The sequence below is a fragment of the Gouania willdenowi genome, chromosome 5, assembly GCF_900634775.1.
Source record: "Gouania willdenowi chromosome 5, fGouWil2.1, whole genome shotgun sequence".
Lineage (NCBI taxonomy): Eukaryota > Metazoa > Chordata > Actinopteri > Blenniiformes > Gobiesocidae > Gouania > Gouania willdenowi.
Window position 1 is genome coordinate 29,159,810 of NC_041048.1, and position 14,176 is coordinate 29,173,985.

Sequence of the window (14,176 nt, forward strand, 5' to 3'; positions counted from 1 at the left end):
TGACGGTGGCAGGTGTACAGCCCTGCTGGACACAGGGTCGAATGCAACCTTGGTGCGCCCGGACATCCTCCCAATGGGGGTTGCGATGGAGCCGACTTCGGTTCAGTTAAAAACAGTGACTTGCGATCTAGCTCCAATACAAGGCAGAGGAGTGTTTCTAATTACAGTGGGGAGCCTCTCAACGTTATTTACTGCGTGGGTGGCTGATATTCAAGACCTATGCATCCTCGGACTAGACTTTCTGCAAGCCATTGGTGGCATGCTGGACTTTGGCAAGGGTTCACTAATCCTTCCAGGAGGGCAGACTGTGCTGCTAACCCCCCTGACACAATCTCAAACCCCCCAACTGCTACAGTGGCTGCTGCAGGACTAAAAACTCACATAACAGCTGCTCTTGTTTCAGACCCCACAAGGCTGTCTACACTCACCAATGTTTCCTCCCTGACCAGCGCCCACCAGTCAGTGGACAGCCTTGCACCACAGCTTTTTCCTGTGCAGCCCACCTCAACACCCAGCACCCCTCCCCCGAGCCTCAGCAGAGCCAGACTACAGGAGAAGAGGAGAGGCTTTCTACGTTGCAGAACATTTGGTTCAAGAATGGTGAGGGGCTGAACAACCTGCAGCAAGAGTTTGTGGCAGATGCTGCTGGAATTTAAAGACATTTTTGCCCTCAGTGACGATGAGGTGGGCCTAACACACCTGGTGAAACACGAGATTGACACTGGCGATGCCCGACCAGTTAAAGTAAGCCCATGTCGACTCCCACTGGCACATCAGGGTGCCGCAGACAGTGAGCTGGAGGAGATGCTGAGAGCAGGAATAGTGGAACCCTCAGACAGTCTGTGGGCCTCTGCAGTGGTTATGGTGCATAAAAAGAAGGGCTCCAGGATGCGGTTTTGTGTGGATTACAGAGCACTGAAAAAGGTTACTAAAAAGGACTCTTACCCCCTCCTCAGGATTGACGAGAAGTTCATTATGTGTTGCGTTCACTGTGCAGGGACAGCCTAGCCACAAGGAAGCAGCACAGGGTTGGGAGTGTGGCTGCGAGTTAGTTAAGCGTGTTGCCTGTGTTAGAGGCGTGTGTTAGTCTGCTACTGTTAGGACATTAGTGGCGGGACCAGATTTTTTTTTTTTTTTTTAAATCTAATTAATTTGAGAATTTGTAATTAATGAATCTTGATTAATGTAAATGAATGGCATTGCAATATGTGACACGAGAAGCAACATTTTTTTTATTTTTTTTAAAACAATTTTGGTATATAACTGAATCAATGGAAACAATAAATAAGCTTAAACAACAAAATCTTGTTTATTATTTTTATCACTGAGTGCTAACATAATATGCAGTATGAATAAAGCAATATTATGATTGCATTGTTCACAAAGTACAATCTAAATTTAAGTAAGCTATATTCATGCTTTTCCGTATTTTTCTTTGAAAAACAAATGTGTTTCTGTGTATTAAAATAAAATACAGCCCTTAGTACAGTACATTCCAGAGAAGTGGAAGCCAAACACTGCAAAATAAATGGCATGAATAAATAGACCAACTCATAAAGCTGATGAATTTTGTTTGAAATTGTCTTTCTACATAGCAGTTAATAAGTTGGGTCAAACGATGACATCTGTAGCACCGCTTCTAGCCCCACATCCTCTACTACCGAGAGTGGTCAACTGTCCACTACAATAATTTATCCAGTAAGTTTGTTAATTTGTCAGTCTTATTTATTTTGGCTCTGAACTCTGTCATCTTGATTGTGGATTGGCAACATGGTGTACTTGGAGCTGCCTGCTCGGACCATGTTGCAGCTAGCACTGTCCATGTCCGAGTTAGCCGTAACATGTTTAGCATTAAGTGAAGGCTGCAACAACTCCGGTGATCTGCAAACTCTTTCTTACAACTGGGCTTCTGTTTTTCATCTGGTGTTGTTATAAATTAAAATTAACGCACATAAAACAGCAACAACTTCTAATTGGGGTCTACTATTCTTGTATGTTGTCTGTCCATAGTATTGGTATACCAGGAACTCGTGAAATGAGAAAGGTTCTGCGCTGTTTGGAATAAAAAAAAAAAAAAAAACGACTAACTGCATTTTTTTTTGTGCGTTATTTTTTGTAATTAATCAACAACAATAAAGGGGTTAAAGTTCGAGGTCTAATATTTACCCAACTCTACAGTGTGCAACACAATTGTTAAAATATTAGTGACAGGGACACACTTAATTAGATGTAAAAATAATCAAACTACAATCTTTAAATAAAAACATAGTCCAGAATTACATTGATGAGAATCCGGAAGAGCCTGTTACGAATGTTGTCATCAAGGTAAGGCAGAGATTTAAACCTGGGGGCCAGGGCTGTGGCCTTGGGATGATCATGAAGATGAGGGTGAATGTACCTCCTTTCCATTTCTTTTGGCTGATTTGGCTTCCTTGACTGGTGCACTGTCATCATCTCCTGATGACATAGATTTGAGAATCATCCCTTTAAGAAAGAGGATCATCGATATGGTGGGGGTTGTTTCAATGCTCATGAGCGTTGTCACTCTTCTCAGTCATTTGAGAAGTTGAATCAGTGCTTCTGCTCCTTATCATTCAACAAGGTTATGTCTTTGACAGACATTTTCAGACTTTTTTTCCAGTAAGGCAGAGTAGATGGAGGGCTCCTGGTCTGTGTATCTTTCCAACATGTCACGTATTGTATTCCTCCTAGTTGTGACATCATGAATTAACCGGTGTCTTGGCAAGTTTAAAATGCTTTGCTTCACAGTCAAAACGTGGTGGGCAGTAGAGCTTTGGTGTAGAATCAAGTCACAACTCCTCTGATTTTCCCCGGGAGACAGAGTTGATTGACACGGCTTTCTTGGTTGCGAGGTTGACAACGTGTGCAATGCATTCATTTCCCAATCACACAAATAATGAACGGTCACAGTGAGGTAACTCTCTGTAGCAGGTGAGATCCAACTGTCTGTCAGGGGAATAAGGCTCTGTGTTTTAGCAAGTTTGTTTTCAATAACTTTTTGCGTTGTTTCATAACGGCCAGGAACTACCTCTGGGCTGAAACATGTAAAGGAGGGTATTTTTTAATGTAGATCCAGCATATTTAAAAGATGACAAAAACCCACATCTCCAACCACCGAAAATGGCTGCAAATCTGTGGCAATGAATACTCAACTTTATTAATAAAGCGCAAATTACAACAAAAACATTTCAGCGTGCTTAACAAAATATATGGTCCATAGTAAAAAAAAAAGAAAAACCCAACAAGATCCACATGAACAAGCATTTAACGACAGTGGGAAGAAAAAACTCCCTCTTTTTATGGGAAGAAATCTCCAGCAAAACCAGATTCAGAGGTGGCAGCCATCCGCTTTGACTAGTTGGGTTAGTGGACAGAAGGGCGAACAGAAAATGATAGGCCATCCAAATGTTCCAGACTAGTTGAGCCGAGAACCAATCATCATTCCATCCAAGTTTCTCAGACTAATAGTGCCGTGAACCATTGATCAGTCCATACGAGTGTCCCAGACTAGTTGAGCCGCGAACCATCAATCAAGAACCGCCAGCTCCAACATCAAGACATCTGAAACAGAAAAGAGAGCCCTCGGAGAGCGAGGAGAAGGCACAGACTGCAAAAAAAAAAAACCCTATACACTATGATACGCTCGTTCCTAGTGGTTAGGTTAATATTAATATTAAACGTCTAGCGGCCATCCACCATGCTCTGAGTATGCAACCACTACAGACAAGATTTTGTCTTGTAATGGGCGCACATAGTGATCTCAACAATCACTACAGTAGGGACACTTGCCTACATTTAAATTATCGCAACAATACGATGTACGCTTTAGTGAATTAGTAGGTTATGATTGTAACGGTCTCTCGCAATGGTCTGAGATGTAGACTATTTATGTGTAATGGTCTGTGATTGTGACAAAACAAGACCATATACGTTTTAGGTTATTGCTATTATTCAATATATGCTTTAGCAAATAAATAGGTTTTTAGTTTATTTTTAGGGATGGAGTGAGTAGCAGCCTCCCATACAAAGACTGGGAGTTGGTTCCAAAGGCGAGGAGCCTGGTAGCTGAAAGTTCTGCCTCCTGTTCTACTTCTGGACACTTTAAGAACTTCAAGAAGACCAGCAAACTGAAAGCAAAGTTTTCTACCCTAACGATAGGGCACTAACAGGTCTCTAAGATATACAGGAGCTTTGTCATATAAAGCTTTGTAGGTTAACAGGAGGATTTTAAACTCTATTCTAGATTTTACAGGAAGCCAATGAAGGGAAACCAATTCTGGAGAAATATGCTCTCTCCTGTTTGTACCCATTAGTACTCTGGCTGCAGTATTCTGAATTAACTGGATACTTTTTAGTGAGTTACTAGGACATCCTGACAGTAAGGAGTTACAATAATCCAATCTAGATGTAACAAATGCATGGACTAGTTTTTCAGCATCACTCTGGGCCATGATGTTCTTAATTTTAGAGATATTACAGAGGCTGTCCTTGTGATTTATTTAATATGACCTGCACTGAGATCTAAGAGCACCAGAAATGAGACCAACCCTCTGTCTGAGGATAAGAGGAGATCATTGGTTACTTTTACTAAGGCAGTCTCTGTGCTGTGATGGGCTCTAAAGCCAGACTGAAAGCACTCTGAACAAGTGGGGTATGTCTGAACGAAAGCACTGGCAAGGGACTGTTGCTGCTTCCAGACAATGACATTGCTGGGTGATGGCACCACAGTTGTGAAGTCATGTTGGAAGTGTTTAAATAAGCGATACGTGTAAAACAGTGTTTACCGTTTTCTCTTCCTTGTCATACTCGACAATGAAAGTGAAATGTTCCCACACTGCTGACTTTAAAGATAGTGCTTCTGCAAGCTACTCCTCACTACTCACCATGCTAAGAGTAAATAACATTGTTGTCAGTGTCACCAAACTTCAGCTCATTGTGATTAGCTATTCACTCGGTGCTTTCTCGCGGGCTTTCCTCATCAATGCGCGCTGACTCACAAGCACACTCAAGCAAAGCCAATTTAAAGAGACATACAATGCATGGAACCTAGTTAAATCCAAGCCGTAAAAAACGCAGTTTACAAGTCATACTTGAACCGTGGATGGCGTACCAAATGGTTCAATATGTTACTGAGAATTGTTCAATGCCTAATAAATATATATGCACAATATAAATATAATATTTAAAATGTGAGCAGTGATACGTATGGTATTGACAGAGGTGTGGGTCTGTTGTCAGTGGAGGTCCTGTTTGTTGCAGAGTCTTACAGCAGCAGGAAGGAATATTTTGTGGTCCCGCTCCTATACACACTTTGAGTGGAGCGGACGGCCACTAAATGAGCTCTCTAGTTACGCCAGTGTGTCCCAGGATGGGAATCATTGTCACTCTACCACCTTCTCCACTGTACTTAGGGGGCATCCAAGGCAAAGCTAGCCTTTTTAATCAGTCTGTCCTGTCGCTTCCTGCCTTCCATTGTGAAGCTGCTCCCTAACAGACCACTCCTATATCATGGAAAGACTTATGGAGCATAGGTGATATAATTGGCTTGTGGACTAAAAATATCATTACCCAAAGAGGAACCAGTCATAAGCGATGGTCAGATACAGCATCTCAGCAGGCTCTAGGCTGACATGCACTGCCCCATCCTGTAAAAGAAAGTATCCAAAGTCAATCCACATTCCTATCCTACAAAGAACTTTACAACATTTGAGGGAGTCACACACTTTTTTTATTATCCCTTAAATATTATATCCAAGTCTATTACTTGATGCAGCCAGCCCACCACCACAGACACCTTTACCACCAGATGCAGGAGATTAGCAGCAGCACAGGCATACAACGTTTGTCCCCTTCTCCTCACGCAGGACGTGACGGAGCATTCAATCTTTTTTTTTTTTTTTTTAATCTTTTATTTGTATAGCGCCAAATCATAACCAATGGTATCTCAAGACACTTTACAGTAGAGCAGTCTTAAGGACGGACTCTTCATTTTATGGATACACACATATGCATATATGGTAAATGGTAAATGGACTTGATTTATATAGCGCTTTATCACCACACTGAAGCAGTCCCAAAGCGCTTTACATATCAGCTCATTCACCCAATCACTCTCACATTCACACACCAGTGGGACAGGACTGCAATGCAAGGCGCTAGTCGACCACTGGGAGCAACTTAGGGTTCAGTGTCTTGCCCAAGGACACTTCGACACGTAGTAAGGTACTGGGATCGAACCCCCAACCTCTCGATCGGAAGACGACCCTCTACCACCTGAGCCACGGTATACGTATATACACATACATATGTATCCCACACCCAACATGAATTCATCATGGCGGCAAGGAAAACCTTCTGCATTAAGTGCAGTACTACTAGAATGAGTAAACAGCTTCCACTCTGAGGCTGTGAGACTGCTTGACTCTGGTGGAGCTCTGTAACCTACTGCCCATTAACACACAAGCACTTTAAATTGCAGTAAAATTATTGACCGTGTATTATATGACTGATTTGACACAGGCTGCTGTATGTACCTTTTTATTTTCTTACAAATAATTTAGGTTTCACTGATACTGAATTTACACTCCATTTTCTGTAGCTACATCTAGTTACGTGTAAAGGTTATGATAATAAAAGGGTGACCATATGTCAGGATTTACCCAGATATGTCCTCTTTTCATGTCTTTTCTGGGCTGGAAGTGGATATTTTACAATACCATGAATGCACCTCGGGGAACACGTTGCTAATACCCAAGCGTCCACCCCAGGACTTTCTTGCTGTGAGGTGCACATCTTTTTTTTCAATTACACAATTGTTCTGTGCATTTTACCATGCAGTCATTTTTTTAGGAATAGAGTTTCTATTGAAACATTCAGTAGCGACTCTTCTTTTTGTTGTCAAATTTTCATTTTTCTATAATACACACACATACGCACAATATCACACACATATACTTAATGCATAAACTTACTGCCCACAAGGAGAGTCTGAGGAGGGACACAAATAGAGGTGTTCTATCCCATCCTGATATGCAGTGCACCAGGAGCCCGCTGTCATCTGGAAAAACACACCCACAAACTTCAAATGTAATTACAGCTGTCAAAACTTTCCCTTTAATACTTGTTACAATCTTGAAGCACTAAAAGTTTTCACAATTCTTCACTCTTAAAAGCCTAAAGCAGGGATGCCCAAATTCTTTTAATTGAAGGGCCGAAAATTGATCTTGTTCGAGAGCCGCAGGCTCAACATTCAATAACATGACATATGACATGCAAAATAAGTCAGTAGTTTTGAAATTAAAGAATGCTTTTCTTTATTGTGTTTCATGTCATAAAAGTATGAAACAACTAAATGTCTTCAAAGACATTGAGGGGCAGATTCACTAAGATCTGAAATAAAGGGTTGTAAAGCAGTTGCGTCCCTAAATCCTTTGGTGACGCAGTTTCTTCACCTGTTGTGAGGAATTCACTAAGATTGCAGCAATGATTAGCGAGCGTGCAGAACGTCCTAATTTAATGAGGACGTTCTGCTTGTTCAATGTGGAGACATAAGGGCACAGAAGCACACAATGACATTTGAGGAAGTTAAATTGGAAGCAGATGGACTTCTCTGTCTGCTGCACAAACATTTAATAATGTAAAAAACGAAATAAAGAAATGAAAATGTGTTTTTTTTTTAAATAAACATCTTTAAAAATTAATTATATTTTTTCCCCTTAATTTATTGTGGCTGCTCCGTTAGGTCCTGTTACTTTGCTCTGATCAGTCTATGAAAAATAGGCACACTTGGACATGAACTGTCCTATTGATCTGCCATTGAACTGAGTTATTGCAGCAGCACAGTCTGTCAATCAGTCTGCATCATTTGAATTTGATCTACAACATGTCGGAGCTCCTGAGTAGCGCTGTGTCACGCACACTCTCATATGTGAACATTGTGCAATCAGTGATCACTGCGTAAGTTACGCATCTGATAAGCTGATTCTGGCTTGACATCAATGCGACACAAGACTGACGGTCAAAACATGGAGAGAAAGACACACAGCTCACTGGAGCTGTGCGTCTGAAGTGACATCGATCCATGATCATATCCATGGATCTCTGCGCACAGCGACCCTCTGCACCGCAGCGGACACATACGGGCTTCAGGCATCCCACTGTCTCTCTCCCTCACACACACTTTACTCAAACGTTATTTTCTTATTCAATGGTTGTTAAACATTGACTATTATTTTAGTCAAATTATTGTCTTCTACTAGAAAGATTAACTGGAGCCTTTTTTCCATCTCAGCTGAGTTTTGTATCAACATTTACGGCAGCGGATTTAAGCTTGTGTGTTTGCACCTCCCATTTTCCAGTGCTAAAAAAATCCCCGCAATCTGGAGTCGGGGGTGACTTCAGAATTGATGAATTGCATTGAGGCCACTGCCTCAATTTATTTGCATTTCCTTCTCCCATTTATTTGCTCCCTTTGTGAGATCAGCCTACTTTACATATTCATTAGAGGGAAAAGTGCTAAATGGATTGAGGCCGCATTCAGACATGTAGCAGCCACGCACACCCGATTCCCTGTGGTTTGTACCCTTTATTAGCGCGTGGAGTGACGTTTGCACACGTTTTAATACCCCTAAACCTTTAGTGAATCTGCCCCTGTGCAATATAAATTCAACAAAATGGTACACAATACACCCCGGCTATGCAGTCTAAACACTACATTTTCTACAGCCGAGAACAATTCTTTATTTTTTAAATTTATTTCTTCTTCTTCTTTCTGCGTGGTATCACCGTTAACGAGCGTGAGGTCTAACCACGATTAGAAGATGAAAACAGAAAGAATTTTAACAAAAGAATGACAACATCCAACTCGGTCCGTTAAAGGATATTAATCTGCTTTAAATGAGTAATTTTTTGGTGTCCATAGGTTGTCATAGCAACCACAGAAGACTGTCCGCCATAACGGAAAAAAAAACTGCAGATTGTTTGCATAAACTGATTCGATAGCCGAGGTTTGTCATTTGAAATGTGGGCGGGGTGGGGCTGATGGCTTGGGCCCGCTGTCCTGTGCTAGCGTCGGGGGTGTCTCATGTCATTGCGTGGGTGATTGGGGGTGGCCTCCGTGGGAGGGGGGTGCTCTGCTGGCAACGTTGGTGTGGCTGGCCCTGCCTGGGTGGTTGGTGGCGTCCTCTCTTGTCGGGGGGGTCGGGGCCGCCCACCGTGGGGGCCTACGCTGGCCCTGGTGTGGAGGCTGGCCTCTCTCCTGCTCGGCTGGTGCAGCTTTGGCGGGGTGGGCCGCTCCGGGCCGGCTGGCGGCGGGGGTCGCCTCCTGGGCTGCTGGGGGATGTGGCTGATGCCTGGGGGGGGGGGTTCCCCCGCCGTGCTCTGTATGGCCGGCATGGTTCGGGGGGTGCCGCAGGGGGTCTCCGGTTGTGCTGCTCGGCACGTCCCTGGGGCCCGCATTGCCACGTGCCTGTCTGCGCCATCTACCCTCTCCGGTGGCTTGCCATGCGGACGGGCCGGGCTCCTACCAGACAGGCCTCCTACATGAGCACTTCACATCACTCACTCCCAGCTGGTCTGGCTCACCCACTTGTTGCACCACACTCACATACCCAACCCTTGGGGGGCTGGATGGTGTGGCTGGGGGTGGAGGGGGCCACCGCCTGTGCTACCAAGTAGTGGCACGGGGGCGGCACTCCCACCTCTGGCTGCCCTACTAATCCCTCCAATTTTAATTACACCTCAACACACCACCCCCGGAGGGTGGGACCACCACTTCCATCCTCCGGAGCTATTGCACCACATACACATATATACACATAGGCTGGATGGGGAGCACCTCTCCCCTACATCCACCCTTTTTTAATAGCACTTCATACATTCACTAAACACATACATTCACTCAGGGGATAGGGATACGATGCACTGGCACGCCTTGGGATGTGGGATAAAACTCATACTGGGCTTAACTTTAGACACGTTAATCCCAAATACCTGCTTTAGGTACTACCACTCACTCATTCCCCCTGTCCACAGCCACCACCATTATAGCTAAGCTTAACACTTGTCACTATACTGGCTTGATTACGCACCATAATAAGCACAATATATTCTACTACTTCACATTTCACCCTCACTGTAAAACAATCTATTCTTCCCCACACTTTCTATTTCCTACCTTGACTCCCTGCTCCCTTTCCCCTCCCCCTCCCTCTCCACTTAGGTGTAACACTGCTCTCCCTTTTTATCAATCAATCAATCAATCAATCTTTATTTGTATAGCGCCAAATCATAACCAATGGTATCTCAAGGCACTTTACAGTAGAGCAGTCTTAAGGACGGACTCTTCATTTTATGGATACACACATATGCATATATACGTATATACACATACATATGTATCCCACACCCAACATGAATTCATCATGGCGGCAAGGAAAACCTTCTGTTAAGCAGCAGGAACCTTGTGTGGATCCCATTCCTATGATGAACAGCCATCCACGTTATGCTGTGTTGGGTGTGTGCAGAGGAGAGGGTGGAGACAGAGCCGCTGAGACTCTGTAACTCCACACTAAGGATCCCACGGACCTGCAAGACAAAAGCCAGAAGGAGTACAGGAGCAAACACACAAGGGAAGAAGCAGACATAGAGGGAGTGTTTGAGAGAGGAATGGGACCCTCTCCGGTCCCTCTCTAGCCTAAATGACCTCTCTCTTAACGCCCTCTCCAACCTCTCTCCAACCGAGCATGCCAGACCCCCCCCCCCCCGGCAGTCTATGCCTATTGCATCTTAATTATGAGCTATGAGCTGGTTCCTAACTAAAAGCTTTACCAAAGAGGAATGTTTTGAGCCTAACCTTAAAGGTAGAGAGGGTGTCTGCCCCCCGAACCGTGGTTGGTAGATGGTTCCAGAGAAGTGAGGCCTGATAACTGAAAGCTCTTCCTCCTATACTACTTTTAGAGACAAATGGAACAACGAGTAGTCCAGCATTTTGAGAGAGTAGTGTTCTGGGGGGATTGTATGGCACTACAAGCTCCTTGAGATAGGCTGGTGCCTGTCCATTTAGGGCTTTATAAGTGAGAAGAAGAATCTTGAATTCTATTCTATATTTTATGGGAAGCCAATGCAGAGAGGCTAATACAGGAGTAATGTGATCTCTTCTCCTAGTTTTAGTCAGTACACGTGCGGCAGCATTTTGAACCAGCTGAAGTGTCTTAAGCGACTTGCTCGGGCAGCCTGCTAAAAGAGAATTACAATAATCCAGTCTAGAGGTAACAAAAGCATGGACTAGTTTTTCGGCGTCGCCCTGAGACAGGATAGATCTGATTTTAGCAATGTTACGGAGATGAAAGAAGGCAGTTCTTGAAGTTTGTTTTATGTGAGAGTTGAAGGATAAATCCTGATCAAATAGAACCCCAAGGTTTCTAACAGTTGTGCTTCGTGCCAGAGTAATGCCATCTAGGGCAGTTAGGCTAGCATAGGTTTCTCTAAGGTGTCGTGGGCCCTTATCCTCCCTATAATAAAATATTTCTTACCCTTCCTTAGGGAGGGCTGGTGATGGTCACAATTAAGCAATAAAATAAATTAATGTATTTTATTGCAATAACAAAACATGCATTGCTGTCTCATAATGATTGCACTTCTTGTAGTGTTGACCTTTGACGGCATGTGCAGAGAAGAGGAGAAAAAAAAGAAAAAAAAGGAATGTATTTATTTATTTTTTTAAAACTTTACTGTATTTTACAAGGCACTTCACCTACATTGCCTAGTATGAATGTAGTGTGTGAGTGAGTGTTGGTGGTGGTCGGAGAGTCCGATGGCGCACTATGGCAGCCTCGCTTCCGTCAGTCTGTCCCAGGGCAGCTGTGGCTACAACAGTAGTTTGCCACCACTAAGTGTGGAGTGAAAGAATAATGCCTTAATTCTGTAAAGTGTCTTTGAGTGTCTATGATAAAGCTCTATATAAAATTGATGCCTTATTGTTATTAGATCTGAGCTGACGGGGGCTCAACAGAACTACTCTACTGCTAATGTAAAACAATAGGAATTTGTGGTAATGGGGAGGAAGTGCAAAAAAAATACATTTAGACAGCTGGCAATGGGGGGAAAAAATTAAAATAACTTCAAATATGGGCAGCGGGCCAAAACCATTCGCCCCACATTGGATGGCCCCGGCCAATATCCCTTTCCAACTATTCTGCGAGCAGCCTCTTCTCCTTTTCCCCGGCGGTTTTTAGATAAGAGGCTGCCCAGTGATGTTGTTTGCAAGCTTCCATCGAGTGTCCTATCCATCACCACTTCCACCTATTTATCTGTCGTGCCATTGGCTCCTCCCTGGCAAGCTTCCATAAATCCACATTGGTGACTTTATCCCTCCAATAGATACCAGAAATTAGTCTCAAAGAGGTGTTGACAAAGGTCTGGATTTTGTTCTGTATCTCCTTGGTTGAAGCTCATGTTTCTGAACAAGCAGGACCGACTTTACATTAGATGTAAATATGCAAAGCTTACTTTTTATTGTGAGCTGTTTTGACACCCAGATGTTCAACATGAGATATGCTGCTCTTTCAATCCCCATCCTTGTTAGGGCATCCTTATTGGTACCTCTGAGGATGTTCATGATACTCCCAAGGTATGTAAACTCATCCACATCCTCCAGTTGTTGTCCTTCCAACTACTTCAGATACCTCTTTTGGCATTCATCCTAAGCACCTGTGTCTTCTTCTTGTTGATCATCAGACCATTCTTAGCTGACGTTTTCTTCTCCTGCATCGGGTGAATTATGTGAAAAAGGGCTAGGTCATTTGCCTAATCAAGGTCTTCAAAATAACTTCAACAAATTTTGATAATTGACCCTTGTGTGCAACGTGGCAAGACATTCCCTTGTAGATGTGTTACGAGACAAGCCCGTATGGGTCGGTATTGGTTGCCCTGCCACTGCTTCTTCTCTGTGCAGGTCCTGCACCTGGATCCGGGGGCGCCCCGCCTACCTGCTGCTGAGCGCCTATAAAAGTTGGGCGTTCCTGTGGGCTTGCTCTCGCTCTATGCGCGCTCCCGCTGGGACTGTCAGTGTCTGCCTCGCCACCGCTTCAACCGTGCACTCTTGAGTTTGAGCTTATTTTGATGCACCACACTCACTTCACACACACACACACACATCTTGCACCCACCATACATCACTTGCCTTCACTACCAATATTAACATACTCATGACCCCACATCTTATTTTCTGTTAATATTTATCTTATTTGAGAATTAAATCCTGTTTTGAGCATGTTAATTCTGATGTGGTCTCCCTCCTTGTTATGGCCCTGAGCCAGTCATAACAGATGGCTTTAATTAGGGTCACAAATTTATCTGGAAGTTCATATAAGCAAAGTAAGCGCAACAAGCATTTTCTGCTGTGAATAGGGCGGGCCATGCCGGGTACTTGGAGATTAAAGCTGCAGGTCTTAAAGTGTACGAAATGGTCCCCAAGGCTTATAGGCAGCGTTTTCTTGGTGCTAAGTGGAGATAATTCGCACTGAGTTCATGCGTGATTTGGTCACACATTTTGATAGCTGGTGTTCTTCAACTGGTGTGGAAACAAATTACTTAAAGGAACTTATACTGTTGAAACAGTTTAAAAACTATTTCAGAGCATATAGACATTTTAAAAGGTGAACATGGAGTTAAAACTGTTGCTGATGCTGCTGTGCTCGCAGACGATTACCATTTGACTCATTCTGTGAACAATAGTTTTTATTCTCGTGAAAATAGACTGATGTCTGGGAACCAGTTGGACATGGAGTTTAAAAGGGGTCGGTTTTCACTGGACTCTGATCAAATCTGTAATTATTGTCACAAGCGTGGACAAGTGACTGCTATGCACTCAAGCCTCGTGCTAAAAAACAGGCTTCTCCTAATAGCAAACCTGCTATGTGCACCGCATCTGTCATGGTCCTGTGGTGTCTGAGGTTGCACCTGAGTTATAGTCCTTTCTGCCATTCATTACTGAGGGCTATGTCTCTCTGGTTGGGGTGGTGAGCGTGTGTATGTAAAAATTTTGCGTGACACTGGTGCAGTGGACTTGTTTATTGTTGCTTCTCTGTTACCCTTTTGTGAGCAGACTTTTGGGGGCTCAAATATTCCTGTTGTGGGGATGGGCCTTAATGTTTTG

General features: G+C 43.6%; 1 protein-coding gene across 3 annotated transcripts in view; it reads right to left on the reverse strand.

Moving 5' to 3' along the window:
* Positions 1 to 14,176, reverse strand: part of mtmr14 (myotubularin related protein 14) — a 100,305-nt gene that overhangs the window by 51,683 nt on the left and 34,446 nt on the right. For all 3 annotated transcript variants that reach the window (XM_028447073.1, XM_028447072.1, XM_028447074.1), the window contains exons 12-13: positions 6,993 to 7,078; positions 5,590 to 5,666 (exon numbers count right to left, since the gene is read on the reverse strand). In XM_028447073.1, the coding sequence (XP_028302874.1) occupies positions 5,590 to 5,666; positions 6,993 to 7,078 (163 nt within the window). The remainder of the gene's footprint in view (positions 1 to 5,589; positions 5,667 to 6,992; positions 7,079 to 14,176) is intronic.